Source organism: Oncorhynchus tshawytscha, unplaced genomic scaffold, assembly GCF_018296145.1.
Source record: "Oncorhynchus tshawytscha isolate Ot180627B unplaced genomic scaffold, Otsh_v2.0 Un_contig_7744_pilon_pilon, whole genome shotgun sequence".
Taxonomy (NCBI): domain Eukaryota; kingdom Metazoa; phylum Chordata; class Actinopteri; order Salmoniformes; family Salmonidae; genus Oncorhynchus; species Oncorhynchus tshawytscha.
In genome coordinates this window covers 40424-66750 of record NW_024608876.1, presented here as the reverse complement: position 1 = coordinate 66750, position 26327 = coordinate 40424, and the positions used below count along the sequence as shown (strand labels likewise).

At 39.6% G+C, this 26327-nt stretch overlaps 2 protein-coding genes across 2 annotated transcripts in view; both read left to right on the top strand.

Moving 5' to 3' along the window:
- Positions 1 to 850: 850 nt before the first annotated feature.
- Positions 851 to 3068, top strand: LOC112261310 (heart- and neural crest derivatives-expressed protein 2). The gene is given in 3 exon segments (XM_024436576.2): positions 851 to 1561; positions 1564 to 1970; positions 2391 to 3068. Coding segments are annotated over 3 exon segments (633 nt in total). The 5' UTR covers positions 851 to 1434; the 3' UTR covers positions 2490 to 3068.
- Positions 3069 to 7639: 4571 nt separating this feature from the next.
- Positions 7640 to 26327, top strand: part of LOC112261309 (scrapie-responsive protein 1) — a 35291-nt gene continuing 16603 nt past the window's right edge. Inside the window, exon 1 of the mRNA XM_024436575.2 lies at positions 7640 to 7884. The gene's annotated coding sequence lies outside the window, so the exon portion shown is untranslated. The remainder of the gene's footprint in view (positions 7885 to 26327) is intronic.

Below are 26327 nucleotides of genomic sequence, written 5' to 3'. Positions count from 1 at the left end.
CGCAAATCGAGCAATAATGCATGTCAGTTAAAATCAATATGTCGAAAAGTGTTATTATTTATTTCTACACAGATAAAATATTAAATGATTCTGTTGTTTGCTATTCGCATCATTTTGTGTGACACAATGTAGGATCATGCAATGGAGTTTATAATTGTTTTGCACGAGTAATATGGACTGTGACCAATAGGCCAATAATGCGCTTGGTTTATTGATAAGGGACTTGGCCTACCTGAGACAGATCAAAATATACACTTTTAATATGAATACGAAAAGTGTCAGATGTGAAAATCATAGGCTACTGTGAATAATATTCCTGTTTAACGATTTAGCGCCTTTCCATGCGCGTACAATAAATGCCTTGCTCCATTGATGACATATCCCACAAAATCATGTAGGCCTATTTCCTTGAAAGCTAACTTTTACATCAAGACAAGACGAGTTTCATGAATAAACTAATCAATCATGTTTGACTTTTATGCCTACGTATTTTTTGTTGTTGTTGAGTACAATCAAACGTGCAAATCACAAATAGTAATAGCCTACCACTAATCATAGGCCTATCATTCTTAAAATTAACCTACAACAACAGCCCTAACGTTGACATTTGAAGGCAAAAAACGTCCATACCTCTCATTTTGTTGATGATTTTATAATTTCAATAGTCTAATTAGGCGGTGTATGGATTTTTCACAATCGTATTGTCATTAATAAAATATGTCGAGGCTGCCAATGCTTAAGAGGGGCCATTGAAATTTAGGAGCGAAAACATCCAGCAATGTAGGTTGTGTCCCTCCTCCTCTAAGACGTGATTGGCTAAGAGTGGTTTTGACGACATATATTAACCCAAGTCGTTCTAAAGATGAAGCTGTGACATGGAGATCAAACGGATGAATTCTGGTTGTGTGCTCAACTGAACGGCTGTGTATTGCGTGCAGTGCACACTATAGCAGCTGGGATTTAGAGCTTTTTTGTTATCTGACGCCCTATTCAATGAATTTGGTCTGGAATCCATAAAGAGTTTGAGGGGAAAAGCTCGACCCGAAGTGCTTGAGGACGCAGTTCATCAGGCGAAACATGCACTGTCTGTCTCCGTAATGGAAAAGAAGGAACTTTCTCACGTTGGGAATGGACAAATTGAGAAAAACGTGTAAGTAGCTGACAACATTCTTCTATATTCCACACCATAGACCAGCAAAACAGAAAAAAATAACGTCTAAAAACTCATGCATTGCTGAAGTTTCGTTTAGGTGTCTATATTGGACAAATAAATAGCATTGCTTTTCAAATGACCAACTGAACCAAGTGACTTTTTATGAGAATAGCCTATTTTCCTAAAAATATTTTGGAGAACCTGACTTTAATCGGAGAGCGCGAACGCGTATTCGTTTCGTGGTTCGTTAGTAGCAGTTTTTGGTCTACTGCTGTGTCGCCATGAGTTTAGTTGGTGGATTCCCTCACCATCCGGTGATGCATCATGACGGCTACTCCTTCGCTGCAGCAGCAGCTGCAAGCCGCTGCCACGAAGAGAACCCCTACTTCCACGGTTGGCTGATAAGCCACCGGAGATGTCTCCCCCAGACTACAGTATGGCACCCTCGTACAGCCCCGAATACTCCACCGGGGGCCCGGCGTTAGACCACGCACACTACGGAGGTGGTATCCCCGGGGCTGGCGTCGCTGGGATCGGGATGGGACCTCGGCCGGTGAAACGGAGACCTACGGCAAACCGAAAGGAGAGGCGCAGGACTCAGAGCATCAACAGCGCCTTCTCGGAGCTCAGGGATTGCATTCCTAATGTTCCTGCGGATACTAAACTGTCCAAAATAAAGACCCTCAGGTTGGCTACCAGTTATATCGCCTACCTCATGGACATTCTGGACAAGGACGAGCAGAACGGCGACGCAGAGGCCTTCAAAGCGGACTTCAAAAAGACTGAAGCAAAGGAGGAGAGGAGAAAGAAAGAAGTGGTAAGACAAATTCTTAATTTCAGTTTATGCATACTTATGCAAACATAGAGTAGCCTCCTGCAAAGCTTGACATTATAGATCATACATTTGCTTATTATCTAGGTTTGTAGTAGCCTATGCTGTGAAACTCAATAGGCTACAACCTTCTTAAGGCCTATAATATTTTGACATAAGCGACCAAAAATACTGGTTTTTATGGAGACAAGGTTACTAAATGATACCTGTTCTAAACTGGCGTTATAAAAGTCTGTAAATATATTATAATTTTCCTAATAATTTAGTAATAACAACTTCATGCTCCCACACCACAGTAGGCCAAATAACAGCCTTGAATGCCGGAGAGAAGTGGTGATAAGTGGCAAGAAAGTAGTATTTCTCGACAACAATAACATACATCTGATTTTTCCTTGTTTCCAACAGAATGACGTTTTGAAAAACACAGCGAGCAGCAACGATAAGAAAACCAAAGGAAGGACTGGTTGGCCGCAGCATGTCTGGGCTTTGGAACTCAAACAGTGAATATCCTTCTTCTCCTCTCAAAAAAAGACTTGAAATGATGAAAAAGTCTTCTTCTAGACTTTTATTTGTACTCTCACGTTATTTAATGGAATATTTATGTGCAATTGCCGCTACGGAGAGTGGATATTTGAAGAAAAAAAAAACATTCCATTTTTAAGAGGAGGAGATACAGCACCCTTTGGTAAGGGACTTTGTCATTGTCTGATGTTGTTGGTTGGATGTTTGTTGTTGTCCCAAGAGTAAATCAAACAGAAATATTGGACACTATGGTGTATGTGAAGTCATTCTCAATCTATCCCTATCTCTCTTTCTATCTCCATCTATCTCTCTTTGGATATAAATACCAATGGTGTTTGGCTGATGTCGTGGATGCAGTTCAAGCAAATGTTTTATTTGAAAAAAAAAAGTAATGAAGTGTTATGTTGTCATTTTTGTGGTCGTATACAGTATTTGATAGTGTTTTAAACAACTGTTTAGTCCACTCAATTGCACTTCCGTCCAGAGACGTGGAATTTAAATAATATTTGAGATGTAAACAATGTAATTAATTCAATAAACCACTGTTTTTTTAAAAACAAAGTCAACCACCTTGTTGCATAATTAAAGTGAAAATACGAGGCAGACTTTAAAGGGTATATTCTATACCAAACTCATTCCAATGTAAAATATCGCTTGCAAGGTATGACATATTCTTCAAAAAAAACATTTGCAGTAGACTTTTCCCCTCGAATAGAAATAAAAGTATTATATAGCTATAGTAAAAATGAAATCATGCATGTTCTGTTTGATTAGAGGTAGCCTAGGCCTCCATTTTATTTCAAACTAAGGCCTATAGGCTTACCTGGGCTCTCCCTTCCCGAGTCCTGTCAAACAGCACTCACGCGATACATCCACAACAGCTCCTCAAGTAGAAACAGAAACATTCCCAAGCGCAGGAGAAACTGTCTGTGTCGTGTTTGTAGCCTATTAGAACATGCGGGTTCTGACATAGGTGATCGTGTAGGAGATAAATATAGTCTAAGAAACAGCTTACAATGAAACTAAATATCTATTTTGGTGCACAGAAGATTTATGTGCAGTGCGCCAGACGAATAATTACGTTGTGTTCTTTTCGGTCAGCAATAAGCTGACATAAGGGTAAATTATATTGTTTACGTCAAACGTATGTTCATGGGGGCTATGACCTATTCAACAGAATCACCAGGAAATGTATCCATGCTTAAACAACATGCAACACAGCTCATTGTTGTCATTTTCCTCCTTGATTATAGGCATCTTATTATTGTCATGACGGCTACTTTGACGTATAGTATTATTAGTAGGCTGTTGTTACAGACTGTTATTATTAGCCCTATCATTTAGATGATTGCTATTACATGCTAAGTCCTCATTAACAGCCCTGCTAGTAGTGTAATATTAGTACCTATAGGCTAGTATCGTTGTTGTTGTCATTCAATATCACCAGGATTAAATAAACAAATAGACTAGGCGCACACTACTAGGCTGCACTATCTTGATTATAAGGATTGTAGGCCTACTAATAGGCTAGTATAGTGGAATAATTACTCAACATTGAGACCACTGAGTTAACCACAATTGGTATATACTCAACAATAACAATGGTATTATTTATTGCTGCTAGTGACTCCATTTTCCATGTTATAAAGTGATTCCCTATTTTAAATATTGTTCTAGTAACTGCATAATAGCTATAGGCTACTCTAATTTGATGGTCTAAGTAAACATAAAACTAGCCTTTCTTTAGGCTCCATGACCAACCCTTCTAAAGATGTAAACATTGTGGCAGAAATAGCATATATAGGCTTGAAATTCCATTGGTTAATTATGGCATTCCACTCTTCTCGCCCAAAACACAAGAGGCCGAGACAGAGCGGAGCCGGGAAAAATGTGTATTTTGACGTTAAAAGCTGGTTGGTCCGAGGAAAGTAGATTGTCGAGGCTCGAGAGAGAGCCCAGCTATCCGATGTCCGTGTGATTGATAGCGTGCCTATCAAAATGCGGCGCTGAAGTGTCTTTTTCGGGGTTGGGGGTTGAGGGCGGACGATGAAACCTGTAGCCTTTGCATAAAATCATTTTGGATATGACTAATATCCTACTTTTGATAGAAAATAATAGCCCATTGTTCTACAAATAGGCTAGATAATTTTGTTTTGAAATGCACGTCACTAATCAAACATTACAACGAAACCAAAAAAAACATTGCGTCTACAGCCTATTTCACTTATCAATGTGTCAGCTGCGCAATTATAGACTGGGCCTGCAACATAAAAGCCTGAAACATAACATGTTGTATTTCACATGTCTATTTCACACTTTTACCCACTGCATCACAGCTTGGTAAATATTTATTAGAGAGTAGACTGGATTTAAACTGCCCTAAGAATAATCGTTACTTGTCCTTTGAATGCATGGTTGGTGAGTAAACAGACCTCAGATAGGCTACAACAGACCAAAGGATTCTTCACGAGAAGCTATGCAATTAAAGTGACATCTACAGCAACGTAAATCAGAAGAGGATTGGACACGCCGAAGATTTACAGTCCATCCGATTTCATTAGATAATTGTAACATGCAATTGGCTTGTTTCACGAGTCCGAAGTATGACAATTATGAATCATTTGTCTGTCTGTGTCAATATGGCGTCCGAAATAGTATCAACTGGCTGTTGTGATAAAGAGATGAAACTGACCTGCTGCTGTATTATTTATAGAAGGATACAACTCATAGGCCAACACATAGACCTATTGGCGACGTACTTTGTTTTCAGCCGGTTGAGCTCACCATCCTCAAATCAGTGGAAATGCAGTAGGAAGCAATAACCTGGTCCAATGTGCCAATCAAATGTGCTACGTTTTGATTAATCCTCTGTGCTATCCCAAAATAACATAGTTTGCAGGATGACTGGTATGCCTAGGCCTACAATAGCAAAGCTTTTCATTTGCTTAATTGCACACTGCATACGATCAAAATGAGTGTGTATGGGTCAATACTGTTCTTTGTTCTCCTGTTTAATTCCCTCTAATACCGGCAGTGGACTGGACTTACAACATGATAGACTTCTCTAAGTGTGGAATACCATTTTTCCCTGGTATTACAAACATCTGCGAACGATTACTTCATAAAACCCTCCTACCCAGTTTTTTCTCTCTTGCAGTCTCAACGAGGGCGGGTAGACATGTTGACGTCGGATCAGATGGTTCGAAGCTATCCTGCTGCAACACTGAACGTAATGACGCGGTGCGTTCCACTCGCAATCTGGAAACAGGATCATTCTTAATGCATTTTTTTTCTATCAAACCCATATAGGAAAACTGTGGCATCAATTAATTGACAAAGAAGTATGTCAGTATGTAGGGCTATGCATGTATTTGTATTTTAAGGAGAGACAGGCCTAGACTATTTCAATGCTGAAAAAAATTTTGCAAACTATAAAAGTGCAAAACGTGCACTCAAAACAGACTGCAAACATACTATATATTTGTATTTTATTTATTTTATTTAACCTTTATTTAACTAGGCAAGTCAGTCAAAAACAAATTCTTATTTACAATGACGGCCTACCATATGTAACCCACGTGAGTCAAAATCTTTCTATGATTAAGTCCTAGATCGCTTTCCTCTGTTCAGACGTCGCATGCATAAATCAGTGGTTGCGTGCCACATCATCGACTGACAGATTGCAATAACATATAATGTGGTTAGCTGATAGGTAAAATACCTTTCCAGGCTTTGTAAGATCAGGCTACTGAGCTAGGCCTATGATTTGTCATGGCCCAGCACTAAAACAAAAGCCTATGAAACGTTGCATCATTGTAAAACGTTTTATTCCAACAATGCAATTTTTGATTAAAAATAAGATAAGATAAGATAAGATAAGATATAAAATAAGATATTGCGCTGCATAGGGGATATATTTAAATATAGCTGGGACAAATATGTGATTACTAAGAGGATAGGGCACAATCAACGAATGATCTACAGGGCACAGACCGAGTGACATAGTCATGCGTACATTTTTGTTTTTACAAATAATGAGAGTTATTACGCATACAGCTAGAATTTGGCCCAACTAAAAAAAAACATATGGCCACATCTTTATTGATCATTTAAAAAACACATTAAGACCAACAGGATATACTGAACAAATAAATTGAATAATATGCCAGCACAACACATAAGAGCATTTTCCGACAATACAACCCACTGGGCACATCAGTTCAACGTCTAGCTTTGATTTACATCTGTTTGAGTTGTTAATTAACGTGAATTCAACGTGAAATCAACAAAAAAATGTCACCTGGTCATTTAGGTTAAAAGTTGGGTGAAAAAATTACGAAAATCCCTGATGTTGATTACTTTTTTCATTTCCAATCAGTTTTCCACCGGATTCAACTTCATCAAATTATTTTTTTGGTTGAAATTACAAATAACGTGGAATCAAACAGTTTTTGCCCAGTGTTAGAGTTAGATGAAATCATGTTATAGTCTCAAGTTTAGTCCCATAAGACTGAGTGACACGGGTTATCAGTGTTTTCAAAAGCATCAACTGGCACTACAAATTAACTTTCAACAATGCATCGCTGTTATATAAATATATCAAATTTAGGCAAGATGAAGGATATATGTTTAGACTGCAAGTGAAAATATTACTAGGTCAAGAGAATGACTTTATTCACCATGATAATTCAATGAAGGATGAGTAAAATCATGGCCTATATGCAACAACGAATGAACAAACAAAAAAATATTTGCATCCTTCAGTGTGAAACAACATTGCAGAATGGTTGTTTTTGTTTCACGTTTGCCTCGCAAAAAGATGATGCTAACTTTTTAGAGATCGTGAAATCAGCTCGAGTCCAGAAGCATCTCTGGACTTGTGTGACCAGAATATTCCGCGACGCTTATCTATGTGCCATCTCCAACCATTGGGAATAATACGTAAAATATATCCCCAAAAACAGAAAACGGATCTGACAACAATCGACCTTTATGCAAAACCTCTTATATGCCTAATTTTACGCGGAATGTTGTGCGGAAAATCAGGCCTGTGCCCTGTGTTGCTGTCAGTTGTGACAGTTCCCAGATGGGGTCTGCTACTGTATGTGAGATTGAATTTCTCACAAAAAAAACTCCCTCTCCATCCAAACCGTCCTCAAAAACCTTCTCCAGGCACAGGTCGGTGCGCCAGCTCCCAGGACAGAGGCTATGTTGTCTTGTCGAAAAGCCCTGAGTGCTCCGCATGAAAGGAACCGCTCGGGGTCTCTGTATAGCCGAGGACATTATCAGTGGATGGGAATCGACAAGGGCTGTTGGAACCTGATGGTATTTCTTCCTATTAGAGGTCGTGGATATAACGAACCTTATCTAATCCATGGTAAGTAGCCTAAACTACGCGGATTTCATCATTTGTTTTGAATACATTTCAAGGGACACTTGAATTAACTGTGATATTTATCTTTTATTTTTGTTATAGAGGCTATTTCCTGTCTTGCTTACATGTGATGCACAGTTTTCAGTAACGGTGTTGATGGAAGTCAGTCAAAGTTGACTACGACGATGTAACTCCATAGTTATTGCATATGCTACCATGTGGAGCGTTGTGCGCTTGTTTGCTCGTTGTAAAGCCGCTCTGTTACCTTGTTATTATAATGCTAAGTAGGCTACACTGAAGTACCACTTTGACGCGTTATAACACTGTAATAATAATAGCCTAATAATAATCACCATCATAATAATAACCAGAATAATCAGAATAATCAGAATAACAATGCATTGTCATTATCATTATATGCGTGATGATTATAATACATATTCAAAAGACAAATCAGAATATGTATGGTTACTGAAATTCATGCAGTAACACAGGCCCATGTGTGCTAGCTATAGACTATATGTTGATGGTGCAGATTTTTCGATTTACACAAATGAACAACGTTGGCATTCAATAGACTACTATAGCCATTTTTAAACGTGTTATTATTTTGACAGTTGAAAAAGTCTATAGACAATGAAATAGAAAATATAATTGAAGAGGGGTGATCTAAAATGATGTGCAACGTAGGGTAGAAATATTAAAAATGTGGGTTTTCACATGGGTTCTCTTTATATATACGATATGCTACACCCATTGCTTTATGCAGAATGTGAATTAGGCAAATTACTATACCAAAATATTGTTCTGAACACCCTGACTCATACTGCATCCTCTATTCGCCTGTGGCGCGCGGCACTATGAGATCAAGTGAGGCGAGAGGAGGAGAGGCAGACCTCCCAAGTGGCTGAGGGCATGCGTGTCATTGTAGGGGACTCGGCTAACACTCCATTTATCCCGGCGAGCAGGAGGCGACTGTTCTGTTTTGTCGGTGATAAACATTTAAAACCGTTAATACAGACCATAAATCCATTTGGGAATGCTGCGCGCAAAAACATTAACCGGAAAATGACTGCGTTTACACACACACTGCAGACTATACTACCATCTACGCCTCGCGTCAACATCGTTATTCTGGCCTTGTGGATTTAAAAAATACACCTTCAAACAATACATAACCCTACCCGCAACCCTTTAAAAATGTAGGTAGCACTTATTATGTGTTTCACAATAGGGTACAGTGCAATATATTAGCCTACATTTAAACAAATATATAGGCTAGGCATACTACTACGAATAAGATTCAGTGAGGGAACATATATATTTGCATGGATTGAGAGAGTTTGACATTTAAATCTACCCAACCTCTCTGCTTGTAAAACTACTTATTCACGATTGACTGTTCACAGTGCATTGAGTAATGCAGGACTATCATATCAAGGTGTGTGTGTGTGTTTGTGTGTGTGCGTGTGTGTGTGTGTACCTGCGCTCAATGATGCATTTTAGAAAGGTTGCTTTGAGTAAAGTTTGTTAGGCTATGCTAAAGTTGATGTCATTTATGGGTAAAGTTGATGTCATTTAAAACAATGTGCTCGTGTTTGTCTTTCTTATAGGTTATGGTGATATGCGTTGCATTAGTGCTTCAAAATCATCTGGAGCATTGTGTCTTCGTTTTAAAATGACTACATTTTAGATTTAGGTCTAATTCAATGTTCCCAGTTGGGTTTGTAAATAATTGGTGTCCAAATAAGTAAGACTGGATACCGTCTAATAGCCATAATAGTTATGTTTTGTTAGCTAAACGCTGTGGATTGACACTGACCGACCTTGGCCAGATTCGAGGCATTTTATGCCATTTATTTAAGTGGAAGGCGCGTCGCCACGGCATGATGAACCGCCGCTGTAGTAGTGTAATATTTCTTCACTGGGAAATAAACAGACCAGGGACTTCACAGACACGAGTTACGCACAGTATTAACCGTTTAAACTAACCAATTAAAGAAATGAATAGACAGTGCCCAAATGCTGTTCGATAGGCCTAACCAAGGCAGCACTTACGGCGGTAATGTCTGGTCAATTTGGCTGGAATATAAATTCAGACCCATATGGAATGGGAGGCGTATACAGCCTTCATCAAATCGACATCATAGTTGCTAATTTGCAAAAATTACCCTAACTATAGGCTAACGGTTAAATATTATTCGTTCAGGTTAATACGTTAATATAGGACAAAATGATTTAACAAATCACTATATTCCAGGCTTTGTAGACTACTCTGCAAATCAATGGCTTTATTTTGCTTTTTCGCGCCATTGAATGCAGCATGAATGCATTATTGTTCAAAATGTGGTGTTGAAGACTACTTTGGAAGTACTTTCAAATCACCCAAAAAATATTGTCATTTCGATGTGACAACACACATCAACAATTGAATACCTAAAATGCTCATAGACCGAAATGCTCATAGGCCCAAGTTATTGAACTCTATAGTTGACCATCCATAACAACCCTACAAATCAATGTCCATGCATTTCACACCACTGTACGTCAAGAAACAGATACCAATCCAGCCTACATTAGAATGATATACACCATTCACAATGTTAAACATATTTTCAACACAAACCAATTAATAGCATAACGTTGTAATGACGGTGCTTTTGGGCACATCATTGATAAGAGAGACAGAAAGAGTTCAGGTTTTCGTTCGTAGGACTATAACCTACAAACTGTTAAGATTATTGCCACTTGATCCCCATATGAGTCTTTCAAGGAATTCAAATAAAACCACAAACATGTCAAAGATGTTCTTCGGTTAATGTTTTTACAGATATCTTTCTAAAATTAGGACTAAAATGGAAAATGGAAGCTAGATTTCAAATATAAACATTTTTGACGCGTTTCATGCTTATTTTCATTTTTTTTATGTGACATTTTAAAGCAGGCAGCATTTTATCAAATGTACCACTAGTATGACCCAGTTTTTAAATTAAGCAGACCAAATGTATAAGTCTAAACCTATCTGTAGCCAAATGACTATGATTGCATTTGCAAAATCCTGTTAAATTACATGCAACATGCATGAGATAATTCATCATATTGCAAATGCTTTTCAGGTCTATTGCTCTTCATTTTGGGTCCAGGGACTGAAGGGGATTTTCTCTTCCTTGCTGTATGAGTGATGGCGAAGCAGCGGTCAAAAGACACCTAGATTATTAGGCTACCCCAAGAGGATATGATGTCATCCGTATTCGGACGAGGTTCATTGACTTCTTAAAGATGGTTCGATTACTCTCAGCAGTCATATCTTCCGACGCAGCTGCAGCAACGCAGATGTCGCTGCAGGGTTTCGCCAAAAACAGAGAACAAATAATTCAAGTCCGTATTTGGCTGACAACTAATGCGCCTGGGGGTTAAAAATGAAAACGTACAAAAACCGAACTCTTTCTGAGTAGCCTCGACAATTGATGGCAATCAATACAACTTATCATTGAATCTTGCATCACTATCAAATGCAGACAAAGGCCTCATCGGTTTGACCAGTTGAAAATGTGATAGAGCATATTATCGTACATCATACAATGTCCCTCTGTGTCCAGTTCCCATGCATGGTGTGTCACTGCGTTTCTGACCGGGAGCGAGTTCAGCTATTTCCTTATCTGTCCGGTGGAAGTGGCCGGGATAACTAGGTCGAGATGACTGCATCACGCTGTGTAGGTCACAGCGTGTTTCCAGCCTGTGACGTAATAAATAAATATTTACACCCTGTGCCACCTTCCTCTGAAGATTAGGAAAGGGAATTCAGCAAAAAACGAAAGATGTCCCCTATCTTTCTCTCTAAGTGTTATGATCAGGGGCATAAAGTCTAAACATTGAATTCAAAATGCAGAATAGTTTCCTGACTGATAATATTTATTTTCAGGACCAGAATTCTGCATATCAATGTAGGTTATTTTTTAGGGGCCCACATTACATTTAGCCATGCCAGACATTAAAATGTAAGGTCAATAAACTGATTTTGTTCAATGCCTAACAAAGATCTTTAAGCTTATATCAACAGAGGCCATGCTGAGTCCTCTCAAAGACATGGAAAATGAGATCTCTGTAATCTAACACCATTGTTCTGTGTCATATCTGACCTGAATGGCTACACTTTGGTGTTGTTACGCACCAGATTGTCTCCCAAAACATCAGCAATATTACATTGTTTTCATAGGACACAGTGTGGGACCATAGGCTGTGCCTCCCACGAATTCACATGAGAAAGTGGGTGCACGTGCACACACACACACACACACACACACACACACACACACACACACACACACACACACACACACACACACACACACACCACACATGACAACCATCCACATTCTCTCTCTCTCTCATTTTCTCTTTTCTCTCTTTCTCTCTCTCCTGGATCATTAATGAGCATCAGGTCAGAGTGGAGCGGTGTTGTGATGGTGATGGTATAACCCCTGGATGGGTCCCTCCAGCTCCCCGTCAGTCAGTCAGTTAGTGCCCGGTGAAGGGAAAAGAGGACGGTGCATCCGGGGCCAGGTTCCTCTGTCATCCATCATGGGCAGTAATGGAGAGTTTCTGGAGAAGTCTGTGTCTAGCCTGCGTTAAAACACAGCGATGACAACCATCCACATTCTACCCCCTCTCACGCCATCTCTCGCTCTCTCTCTCACCCTCACCCTCTCACCCTCCCTCCCTGTCCCCACATGTGTTACTAAGCTTTCCGAAAGGGTTCACCGCATTCCCCCTATATGGTGCAGAGCCGGTGGACCCATATGCAATCTGCCATATTGAAAGGGCACTAAGTTGGATCTATGAGTACCCTGTATTTTCTGTACACGTCAGTCCAGATTGAGAAACCAAATAACTGCTTTCGAGGTGAGGGTACACAAACGCACACATCCGACACCCACTATGTGTCCACAGGCTACGGCCCGGGTTGATTAATGAGCATGCGGTCCGATGAATGTTTCCTTGTTTTAATTGGGCTGATGACGATGTCACCGTGTTATTTTGACTCTCCCAAAGTCCCAGAGCACTCCCATCAGCCATCACAAGCACATAGGGACCTGTCATACATCAGACAGGAAGATAATGGCCCTTTTTCCCACTGATTCATCCATCCACCGCTCCTGAACCTTGAACTCTGATATCCACGTATAACAGTGCCATCATAAAGTGTTCATACCCCTTGACTTATTCCACATTTTGTTGTGTTACATCCTGAATTCAGAATTGATTACATGTATGTTTTGTCTCACCCATCTACACACAATACCCCATAATGACAAAGTCAAAACATGTTTACATATTTTTTGGCAAATTTATTGAAAATGAAATGCAGAAATATCTCATTTACATAAGTATTCACACCTCTGAGTCAATACATGTTAGAATCACATTTGGCAGCGATTACAGCTGTGAGTCTTTCTAAGAGCTTTGCACACCTGGATTGTACAATATTTGCCCACTATTCTTTTCAAAATTCTTCAAGCTCTGTCAAATTGGTTGTTGATCATTGCTAGACATACATTTTTAAGTCTTAAGTTTAAGTCAATACTGTAACTCAGCCACTCAGGAACATTCATTGTCTTCTTGGTATGCAACTCCAGTGTAGATTTGGCCTTGTGTTTTAGGTTATTGTCCTGCTGAAATGTGCATTCATCTCCCAGTGTCTGGTGGAAAGCAGAATGATCCAGGTTTTCCTCTAGGATTTTACCTGCGCTTAGCTCCATTCTGTTTCTTTTTTATCCTGAAAAACTCCCCAGTCCTGAACGATTACAAGCATACTCATAACATGATGCAGCCACCACTATGCTTGAAAATATGGGGAGTGGTACTCAGTAATGTGTTGTGTTGGATTTGCCCCAAACAAACATGTTTTATTCCTTCTTTTCACTCTGTCATTTAGCTTAGTACTGTGGAGTAACTACAATGTTGTTGATCCATCCTCAGTTTTCTCCTATCACAGCCATTAAACTCTGTAACAGTTTTAAATTACCGTTGGCATTGTGGTGAAATCCCTGAACGGTTTCATTCCTCTCCGGCAACTGAGTTAGGAACCATACTCAGAGGGATATTTAATGTCTGCTTTTTTCTACTCATCTACCAATAAGTGCCCTTCTTTGCAAAGCATTAGAAAACCTCCTTGGTCTTTGTGGTTGAATTTGTGTTTGAAATTCACTGCTTGACTGAGGGACCTTAAATTACAGTGCCTTCAGAAAGTATTCACACCCCTTGACTTTTTCAGCCTGAATTTAAAATGTATCAAATTTGTGTCACTGGCCTACACACAATACCCCATAACGTCAATGTGGAATTATGTTTCAATCATTTTTACTAATTCACTAAAAATTAAAATCTGAAATGTCTTGAGTCAGTGAAGCAGTGAATTTCAAACACAGATTAATTTACAACATTGTAGGTCCTCCATAATACTAACCTAATTGACAGAGTGAAAAGAAGGAAGTCTGTATAGAACAAAAATATTCCAAAACATTCAATGCAATTCACTTATTGTCCTGAATGAAAAGTGTTATATCTGAGGCAAATCCAATACAACACTTTACTGAGTACCACTCTCCATTTTGTCAAGCATAGTGGTGGCTTCATCGTGTCATGGGTATGCTTGTAATCATTAAGGACTGGGAAGTTTTACAGGATAAAAAATAAACTGGACTGGAGCTAAGCACAGGCAAAATCCAAGAGGAAAACCTGGTTCAGTCTGCTTTCAAGCAAACACCGGGAGACAAATTCACCTTTCAGCAGGACAATAACCTAAAACATAAAGCCAAATATACACTGGAGTTGCATACCAAGATGAGATTGAATGTTCCTGATTGGCCTAGTTACTTAAATCGGCTTGAAAATCTATGGCAAGACTTGAAAATGGCTGTTTTGAAATGATCAACAACCAACTTGACAGAGCTTTGAAGAATTAAAAATGTAATAATGTGCAAATATTGTACAATCCAGATGTGCAAAGCTCTTAGAGACTTACCCAGAAAGACTCACAGCTGTAATCACTGCCAAATGTGATTCTAACATGTATTGACTCTTAGGTGTAAATACCTACATGAGAATTTCTGTGTTCCATTTTAAATAAATTTGCAAACATTTCTAAAAACATGTTTTCCCTTTGTCATTGTGGGATGAGATGGGTGAAAAAAATATTTAACCCATTTTCAAATCAGGCTGTAAGACAACAAAATGATGAATAAGTCAAGGGGTATGAATACTTTCTCAAAGCACTATATCTGTATGTGTGGGGCACAGAGATGAGGAAGTCATTCAAAAATCATGTTAAACGCTATTATTGCACACAGTGTGAGTCCATGTGACTTATTATGTGACTTGTTAAGCAAATGTTTATTCCTGAACTTATTTAGGCTTGCCAAATACATTTCAGATTTACATTTTACAAAACATCATTACACTTTGACATTATGGGATATCGTTTGAAGGTCAGTGACAAAAAAAAATCTAAATTTAAGCGATTTTAAATTCAGGCTCTAACACAACAAAAAAAAGTGGAAAAAGTCAAGTGGTGTGAATACTTTCTGAAGGAACTGTATAACCTATAACCCCGACCATAATCCCCCAACTACCAGGCATTTGTGACGCCAGTGCAGTACTGAACTCCAAACCACACAGGTTAAGCCTGTATAATGCCTCGCATTAGATATTGTTCTATTTTTACTCAGATCAAAAGAGGGCTGTGAAAGTTCTCTATGGCTCGGCCAATCACTGGTCTCATGAGTGTCAGGTTTCCCTTTCATCAAATCACAGAGCTGGAAAATCCACTTGGGTCTCTCGGGCTGGCCAATGACACAGAGGCTGCTGCCAAGCTGGCCAATGGGACAGAGGCATTTTTTTGTGAGTATGTTCTAGAGCCAGCTGCCTCAGCACCAGACTACACTTACTTTCCCTTATGATACATGAGATAATCATCTGGTGTAGTACTGCACTTCAGCTTTGCTTGGCCACAGTGCTGTTTAAACATGTGTGGAAACCAAGCAGAGTAGGTGTCCATTTGAACCTGTCTAGTTAATTAATGATCTAAAGTTTGAAGAGATGGAGAACTTGAGGAATTGTTCCAAAATACTGGGCTGCAACAAGATCTCACGGTTTAACCAAATTTGACTTCAGATTCTGACGTTAATCCACATTTATCCAAACGTCAAATGTTGAAGTGGCTCCAAACATCAAATTTCGAAGTTAAGTGTTAAGGTTTGGGATAGGGTTAAAACAAAAGTGTGTGTCTTCCACTGGGATTGAACAAGCTACCTTCGGATCCGGAGTCATGAGATTACCTCTACTACTTGATGGTAATACCGCTCACAGTTGCCCCTAGTGGCTGGGTTTGAAGGCATTTCCCAACATTCTCAAGACATGGACAGACGTCCAATTTCAAAGTCAATCTTGAGCGATCTAGCTGTCCAATGACGTGGCCCTGGTCCTTTCTAAGTAGTCTTTCTGTCCATGTTGTCATTTGATTTATAAGTGCTACTGATTAATTTAATTTCCACATTTCCTCTCATTTGAAACAAGTTAAGATGTCATGGTCTGTGCATGCCGTGATTGTTCATCCATAGGTTTCCTGGCAATTGGCTTCCTTGAAATTAGGCCTATGCTATAGTACCCTATCGTGCTGCTTGACACAAAACGTTTTATTTCTAAATTGAATATAGTAAAGTTGAACTGCTAATAATATGGATAATGCCATGTAATTATACAATTTAATACAATATTTATAAAGTTGAAAGGAGATACTGTATTATGCGTTGACATGATTAATACAGGTATTTGTATTACATGCCCAGATTGCCACAGTGGGCCTACCATTTTAACAAATAGAAAATGCAAATGTTTTTTTATATACATGAATAATAGATGAATAAATACATAATTGAATGAATAAACGAGCTTAGCTACATGTTTGGTGCATCCTCACTTAAATTTAGTAGATCTTTCGTTAGAAATAATCAAACTTGAGTTTATTTCAATGCATAATTTATTAGCCTGAATGCTCTCATTTCGATGAGGCTATAGTTCACGTAGCACTAAATCTATAGGCTCATCAACTACATGGAAATGATGGTCTTAAAAAACATTTAATTTTGGAATCATTGTGGTATCTGGTAGCGCACTTTTTTGATAGGCAATAGGCAGTATGTTTAGGCCTATATATTATTTCTAATTAGATCTAATATCCTCCATGAAATGAATCATATGTATATTAGGAATTAGGTTGACAATGGTTATGGTTTTATGTTTTTATTTGGGGACAGGGATGTAGACTAATCATTTTTGGAGACAAAGTTACAACTTTTAAATCAAACATCTTCGTTTGAAAGACGATTTCATAAAAAACAATTACAAATAATTTTAAGATATGGGCTATAGTCTACTATAATATGACGGACAACAGCAATTCGCAACATTTATGATTTCGATAGCCAACAACTCACCACTTCTTTCCAAAAATGTTCCTTTTAAGCGCACACAGACTACGTAGCGTATTGATTTAATGAGCGGGTGGCAGATTGATCTGCAATGGAGTGGCCCCTTGTTTATTGGTCGCCTTGTCCGTAGGGCTGAGAACCTGAAGTCTCTCCCGGGTGGCCCAAATTCCAGGTGCCCTTACACTTTCACAACACCCCACTGCTTTCATTACTTGCTGCAGAATGGTTTTGATCATGTTTGCAGCTAACATAAACCCTGACCACACACTTTTGGCGCCCTTTGGGTCAAAAGTAAGGGCATTTTAACGCTGCCCGGAGAGGGGGAAAGAACACCAAGAAGTTGACCGGTGGTCGCTATCGCCTCAGATTGTCAGACATGAACATAACAGATTTTATTGTGTCTGCCTGCCACGTCTTATTTCATAATTCGATGACCAAATGTCATACCAAAAATACATAATTAGTATCCCTTGTGTAACAAGTTCTTAGGCTATTTAGTCTCCAGAGCTCATGAAGTTCTCCACAATTAGTGCAATTTTACACTTATGTGTAGTTGATGCATTATGCACAAGTCACACATAGGCTATAATAGGATGCACTGGACGAATCAAAAAACTGCACAGAAGTAAAGGAACGGGGGATACTTAGTCAGTTGTACAAATGAATGCATTCAACTGAAATGTGTCTGCCGCGTTTAATCCAACCCCTCTGAAAGTACAGAACGGTTCATCAGGTTACTACTCCATGCAGGACATTGCTAAAATACAGGTGACGTTAACTACCAAAATAAAGGAAACACCAACATAAAGTATCATAATAGCCTGAACAGCTTCAATGCACCTTGTTATCGATGCTACACGTTTCTGGGACTCTATTGGAGGGATGTGAAATCATTCTTCCAAGGCCAATTCCATACATGTGTGTTTTGTTGATGGTGGTGGAAAACACTGTCTCAGGCAACTACTGCATAATCTCCCAAAGTGTTCAATTGTGTTGAGATCTGGGTACTGAGATGGCCATGGGATGAGGTTTACATCGTTTTTATGCTCATCAAACCATTCAGTGACCATTCATTTCTTGTGGATGGGGGCATTGTCATCCAATCCATTGCCATGGTAGCCAAAATAAAGGCACCTTGTTTTGGTGCATAAACATACAGACTAGACCCCCCCCACCCCCCCCTTTTCACTCACACACACACTCACACCAGGTCTACTACTACTCCACCCCATAGACCAGCCAGTGCTCAACCCCCACACAGACACATCTAACCCTATCCCACCCCCATCGCCTCCCAGGCAGCTGATAACCAGTGTTTTAAGATTCCTGACAATTTATCAGCAGCACTGGCCTGGTTACTGGCCAGCTCTCTCTCTCTCTCTCTCTCTCTCTCTCTCTGGCTCTCAGTTCTGAGTGCATTTAAAAGGGAGAGTTAGAGGGGAGTCTGCATGTGAAAACGCTAATGTTGGGGAGACTTGTTTGAAAAGATAAAACAATTATTCTATTGAGGGTAACCCTGCTCTACTTCCATTTTTGATTAGACGTGTCTGCTCTGCTAGAACCCCTCTCTCGTCTGACATCTAGGTACACTTCCTTTTCACAAATCAATAACACAAAAATACACTATGCAGTATTCTATAGAGTTGGTATTACACACACCCATGCATGCACGCACACACTCTCTCTCTCCCTCTCTCTCTCTCTCTCTCTCTCTCTCTCTCTCTCTCTCTCTCCATGTTAGCTACAGTAGCCTTTGCTCTCACATCTAAATACCCTCACAGCCTCATAATGAGAGGAAGTACACAGCTAAGCCCTGCTTGTAAAGGGAATCTCCTCTCTTCTGACTGTTGCAGCCATGAAGCCTCTTGCCAGACCACCAGGAACAGGTTCTTGGGTTACACCACTAGATTACACTATCGCTGGTGCCAGGGGCTCCATGTCAGCTCTGCTCAAATGGGACGCGACCATACCTGGGTTCACATATATGAGAAATCATTCAATACTCTGAGCGTTTGCTTAAGTCTACCTGGAGAGCCAGGTGGGCTGGGTTTCCACTTTTGGGGCTTTTCTATTGGTTTTGTTGCAACAGGCAAGCTCAATAAATCACAGGTAGTTTTTTTTAATGATTTCAAATAGTATTAGAACCGATACGTTTGCGAGACTCTCCCTCCCTTCAGCAGTCCTATTATAGCAGCTGTAATAAACACGGGATCGTTTTAATGACATTGACTCCAACGTGCTGCTGATAGCAAAGGTGCTCCTGGGAAGACAACTTTAGATCGCAATGTGGAATAGCAGCTCCTCTATTTCAACTAACTGTACTCCTACTGTCTGTTGTGTTCGTTTCAATGTGTTTCTGAGTGGTAAATTGACCAATGAGAGAGAGCGGACTGCTCATATATTGGTTTCATATTGCAATATGGCTCAGTCATAATGTAGTACTTTGGGTGTTGATATCCACATAAATCAACCAACACACGGGTGTCATATAGCGTCAACAATGATTTGCTAGGACTTTCAAGTACACCCAAATCCTACAGCTGTGTTTGGCTACAGTTGTAAATGAAATTACTGCTCTGTGAAATTTAAGAGCAATGAGCCCACTCCTGTGTTTGCTGTCACTATGGAAACCAGAATGCCCCGTAGTAATTCAGAACAATACATTGCCATAGATTGCTGATGTATAAACTAGTTTACACATGCAATGCAACATGTAGGAAATCATAATCAATTGCATCGGCCGGTCAATTATGTTTTGTGTAAATTAAAATGTATTGATTCTGTATTTATTTATACAATGATTTTACTCTGAAATGTAGAAGTATAATTCAAAATTCTGGTCAAATAGAAAAAATAAACCACACTATGTTGAGCTTTTTCAATATAATTTACACGGTTTTCCTGGCGTTGGCTGCTCAAAACTCAATAAAACAGATTGAAACAAAATGAAACATAAGTCAGGAAAGAGATTACATTTTCCAAGAAAACCACAACGATACAACTGTCAAAGTCCTTCGAATTTAGAATTACAGTGGAACACAAATCAAATTCACTACAGCCTCTGGGAAGACTCTTTCATTCTCTGTTACTGTTCAATACCTCTATTTCTACTGCTTATTGGAAGTGGAAGGAAATGTGAATGGTCTCATTTCAAGGGCAGGCTCACTTGACGGAACTTGTAATATAAGTCAATGTGATATGCGACTGCTTAGCCCCTGAATAACATAAAGCATATTTAGAAACCGAGGGTGAAATCTTGGAGACGTGCATATACAGGCTGTGACCCTGGATAACAGACAAGCCTGCAGTAAAAGTTACATTGACGCCTATATGAAATGTAATATAAGTTGCAGCCATATTGTCTGACTCCACAGGGAACACTTGTGGATAGGGGAAATTATTCTTATTGGAATAACATGTATTTAACCACAGACGTGGGGTGTAATTTCCTTCTCCACAAAGTGCTGTGGAGTTTTTTAGATTTTTTTTTTTATGCCGGATGAGGTGTACGCAAATGTAACTAAATACTGACCTCTTGTGGTTAAGAAATAACTTCAATACACACAAGCCTACTGACAAAGACGAATCTATTGGAGATTCTGGCACTGGCAGTACAATTATTATCTTGTCATTCTTGATGGATTACATTGTATCGCACTTTTCCCTAGGTCTGAATGTTTTTTCAGAACCTTTCAATAAATCAAATTTCCCATAGACAAAGCAACAATGATCTTGCATTTCTTGTTTTCTCCTCTCGCCCTCTACACTACAGCCAACCAACCAACCAGTCAGAAGTGAAACAGTCCAACTGAAGACTATGGAACCATGGAGATGGCGGCAAGACCACCATTCTGTCCTTAATAATCAACTCGAATATGTAGGCTACATATTGTTTGAGAAAATCATTTCTGAGTTAAAGGGACAGTCTTCAGTTGAAACAATTACAAAGTGGACACCCTACCTCTGTATTGGTTAAAAAAACGGAGGGAAGGGCCTGGAGAAATGTAACCACTCTAAAATGCATAGATAGCGCAATGGATGCAAGGACTGACCACCCAATATATCAAAAATAGTTTTAAGCATGTTTTGTAGCTAAATATGTGTATACCGATACAATTGGTTTTGGTTTGTTTGTTTACATGTGCAATGTTTACAAACAAGCTTATATTTTGGTTCTGATGGGGTACGACAGTTGAACTAAATTTATGAGGCATTTATATGTCATATTCTTCAAGAATCAATGGGCAACGGGTATTCACACACTTGACTTTTTAAACATTTTGTTGTGCCTTCAGAAAGTCTTCATACTCCTTGACTTTTTAAACATTTTGTTGTGTTACAAAGTGGGATTCAAATTCAAAATGAATTGTATTTTTTTTTTGTCAACAACCTACACAAAATACTATAACATTTGTTTTAAAAAATGTATGGAAAATAAAACATTAATTTATCTTGATTAGCTACGTATTCAACCCCCTGAGTCAATACATGTTAGCATCACCTTTGACAGCTGTGTGCAATAATAATAACATGATGCAGCCACCACCGTGCTTGAAAATATGAAGAGCGGTACTCAGTGATGTGTTGTGTTGGATTTGCCCCAAACATACAGTAATGTTTTGTATTCAGGACATAAAGGAACATTTCTTTGCCACATTTTTTTCACAATATTACTTTAGTGCCTTATTGCAAACAGGATGCATGATTTGGAATATTTTTATAATGTACAGGCTTCCTTCTTTCACTGTCCTTTAGCAATTTAGGTTAGTATTGTGGAGTAACCACAATGTTGTAGGTCAATTTCTCCTATCACAGCCATTAAACTCTAACTGTTTTAAAGTCACCATTGGCCTCATGGTGAAATCCTTGAGCGGTTTCTTTCCTCTCCGGCAACTGAGTTAGGAATGATGCCTGAATCTTTGTTGTGACTGGGTGTGTTGATACACCATCTAAAGTATCTTTTTTTTAAATCCATCTACCAATAAGTGCCCTTCTTCGCAAACGATTGGAAAACCTCCCTAGTCTTTGTGGTTGAATCTGTGCTTAACATTCACTGCTCGACTAAGGGGCCTTGCAGATAATTGTATGTGTGGGGGTACAGAGATGAGGTAGTCATTTAAAAGTCATGTTAAACACTATTATTGCACACAGAGTGAGTCCATGCAACTTATTGTGTGACTTGTTAAGCAGGTTTAACTCCTGAACTTATTGAGGTCATAATAAAAGGGTTGGATACTTATTGACTCAAGACATTTCAGCTTTTCATTTTTAATTCATTTGTAAACATTTCTAAAAACATAATTCCACTTTACGATTATGGTGTATTGTGCGTACATCAGTGACAAAAAAAATCTAAATTTAATCTATTTTAAAGATTTAAATCTATTAGCCAGCCTGCCAGCATAGTGGAGTCTGCCACTAGCACAGTCAGTGTAGTCAGCTCAGCTATCTCCATTGAGACCGTGTCTGTGCCTCAATCTAGGTTGGGCAAAACTAAACATGGCGGTGTTCACTTTAGCAATCTCACTGGGATAAAGACCTCCTCCATTCCTGTCATTATTGAAAGAGATCGTGATACCTCACATCTCAAAATAGGGCTACTTAATGTTAGATCCGAAACTTCAAAGGCAGTTATAGTCAATGAACTAATCACAGATCATAATCTTGATGTGATTGACCTTTACTGTGTTAAATGAGGCCTCACCTCCTGGTTACACGAGTGGCCATATCCCCCGCGCATCCCGCAAAGGCGGAGGTGTTGCTAACATTTACGATAGCAAATTTCAATTTAAAAAAAAAATGACGTTTTCGTCTTTTGAGCTTCTAGTCATGAAATCTATGCAGCCTACTCAATCACTTTTTATAGCTACTGTTTACAGGCCTCCTGGGCCATATACAGCGTTCCTCACTGAGTTCCTTGAATTCCTATCGGACCTTGTAGTCATAGCAGACAATATTCAAATTTTTGGTGATTTTAATATTCACATGAAAAAGTCCACAGACCCACTCCAAAAGGCTTTCGGAGCCATCATCGACTCAGTGGGTTTTGTCCAACATGTCTCTGGACCTACTCACTGTCACAGTCATACTCTGGACCTAGTATTGTCCCGTTTAATAAATGTTGTGGATCTTAATGTTTTCCTCATAATCCTGGACTATCGGACCACCATTTTATTACGTTTGCAATCGCAACAAATAATCTGCTCAGACCCCAACCAAGGAGCATCAAAAATCGTGCTATAAATTTTCAGACAACCCAAAGATTCCTTGATGCCGTTCCAGACTCACTCTGCCTACCCAAGGACGTCAGAGGACAAAAATCAGTTAACCACCTAACTGAGGAACTCAATTTAACCTTGCGCAATACCCTAGATGCAGTTGCACCCCTAAAAACAAAAAACATTTGTCATAAGAAACTAGCTTCCTGTCATTATGAAGCAGAATTCACCAAGCGTTGGATTGTTCACCCACTAATAGGGAACGTGAGCTGGGAGTAGACCGTCGTGAGACAGGTTAGTTTTACCCTACTGATGATGTGTTGTTGCAATAGTAATACTGCTCTGCTACTCACAAAACAGAAAATAGTACACAGAAAATACCCGAGCTCTGAAGCAAGCATCCAGAAGATTGGAACAGAAATGGCGCCAAACCAAACTGGAAGTCTTCCGACTACCTTGGAAAGACAGTACCGTGCAGTACCAAAGAGCCCTCACTGCTGCTCGATCATCCTATTTTTCCAACTTAATTGAGGAAAATAAGAACAATCCAACATTTATTTTTGATACGGTCGCAAAGCTAACTAAAAAGCAGCATTCCCCAAGAGAGGATGGCTTTCACTTCAGCAGTAATAAATTCATGAACTTCTTTGAGGAAAAGATCATGATCATTAGAAAGCAAATTATGGACTCCTCTTTAAATCTGCGTATTCCTCCAAAGCTCAGTTGTCCTGAGTCTGCACAACTCTGCCAGGACCTAGGATCAAGAGAGACACTTAAGTGTTTTAGTACTATATCTCTTGACACAATGATGAAAATAATCATGCTCTAAACCTTCAAGCTGCATACTGGACCCTATTCCAACAAAACTATTGAAAGAGCTGCTTCCTGTGCTTGGCCCTCCTATGTTGAACATAATAAACGGCTCTCTATCCACCGGATGTGTACCAAACTCACTAAAAGTGGCAGTAATAAAGCCTCTCTTGAAAAAGCCAAACCTTGACCCAGAAAATATAAACAACTATCGGCCTATATCGAATCTTCCATTCCTCTCAAAAACTTTAGAAAAAACTGTTGCGAAGCAACTCACTGCCTTCCTGAAGACAAACAATGTATACAAAATGCTTCAGTCTGGTTTTAGCATCATAGCACTGAGACTGCACTTGTGAAGGTGGTAAATTACCTTTTAATGGCATCAGACCGAGGTTCTGCATCTGTCCTCGTGCTCCTAGACCTTAGTGCTGCTTTTGATACCGTCGATCAGCACATTCTTTTGGAGAGATTGGAAACCCAAATTGGTCTACACGGACAAGTTCTGGCTTGGTTTAGATCTTATCTGTCGGAAAGATATCAGTTTGTCTCCGTGAATGGTTTGTCCTCTAACAAATCAACTGTAAATTTTGCTGTTCCTCAAGGTTCCGTTTTAGGACCACTATTGTTTTCACTATATATTTTACCTCTTGGGGATGTCATTTGAAAACATAATGTTAACTTACTTTCACTGCTATGCAGATGACACACAGCTGTACATTTCAATGAAACACGGTGAAGCCCCAAAATTGCCCTCGCTAGAAGCCTGTGTTTCAGACATAAGGAAGTGGATGGCTGCAAACTTTCTCTAAAACAGAGATGCTTGTTCTAGGTCCCAAGAAACAAAGAGTTCTTCTGTTGAATCTGACAATTAATCTTGATGGTTGTACAGTCGTCTCAAATAAAACTGTGAAGGACCTCGGCGTTACTCTGGACCCTGATCGCTCTTTTGACGAACATATCAAGACTGTTTCAAGGACAGCTTTTTCCATCTACGTAACATTGCAAAAATCAGAAACTTTCTGTCGAAAAATGATGCAAAAAAATTAATACATGCTTTTGTTACTTCTAGGCAAGACTACTGCAATGCTCTACTTTCTGGCTACCCGGATAAAGCACTAAATAAACTTCAGTTAGTGCTAAATACGGCTGCTAGAATCCTGACTAGAACCCAAAAAATGTATCATTTTACTACAGTGCTAGCCTCCCTACACTGGCTTCCTGTTAAGGCAAAGGCTGATTTCAAGGTTTTACTGCTAACCTACAAAGCATTACATGGGCTTGCTCCTACCTATCTTTCTGATTTGGTCCTGCCATACATACCTACACGTACGCTACGGTCACAAGACGCAGGCCTCCTAATTGTCCCTAGAATTTCTAAGCAAACAGCTGGAGGCAGGGCTTTCTCCTATAGAGCTCAATTTTTATGGAATGGTCTGCCTACCCATGTGAGAGACGCAGACTCGGTCTCAACCTTTAAGTCTTTACTGAAGACTCGTCTTTTCAGTAGGTCATATGATTGAGTGTAGTAAGGCCCAGGAGTGTGAAGGTGAACGGAAAGGCTCTGGTGCAAAGAACCGCCCTTGCTGTCTCTGCCTGGCCGGTTCCCCTCTCTCCACTGGGATTCTCTGCCTCTAACCCTATTACAGGGGCTGAGTCACTGGCTTACTGGTGCTCTTCCATGCCGTCCCTATGAGGGGTGCGTCACTTGAGTGGGTTGAGTCACTGACGTGATCTTCCTGTTTGGGTTGGCACCCCCCTTGGGTTGTGCCGGGGCGGAGATCTTTGTGGGCTAAACTCGGCCTTGTCTCAGGATGGTAAGTTGGTGGTTGAAGTTATCCCTCTGTGGGGGCTGTGCTTTGGCAAAGTGGGTGGGGTTATATCCTGCCTGTTTGGCCCTGTCCGGGGGTATCATCGGATGGGGGCACAGTGT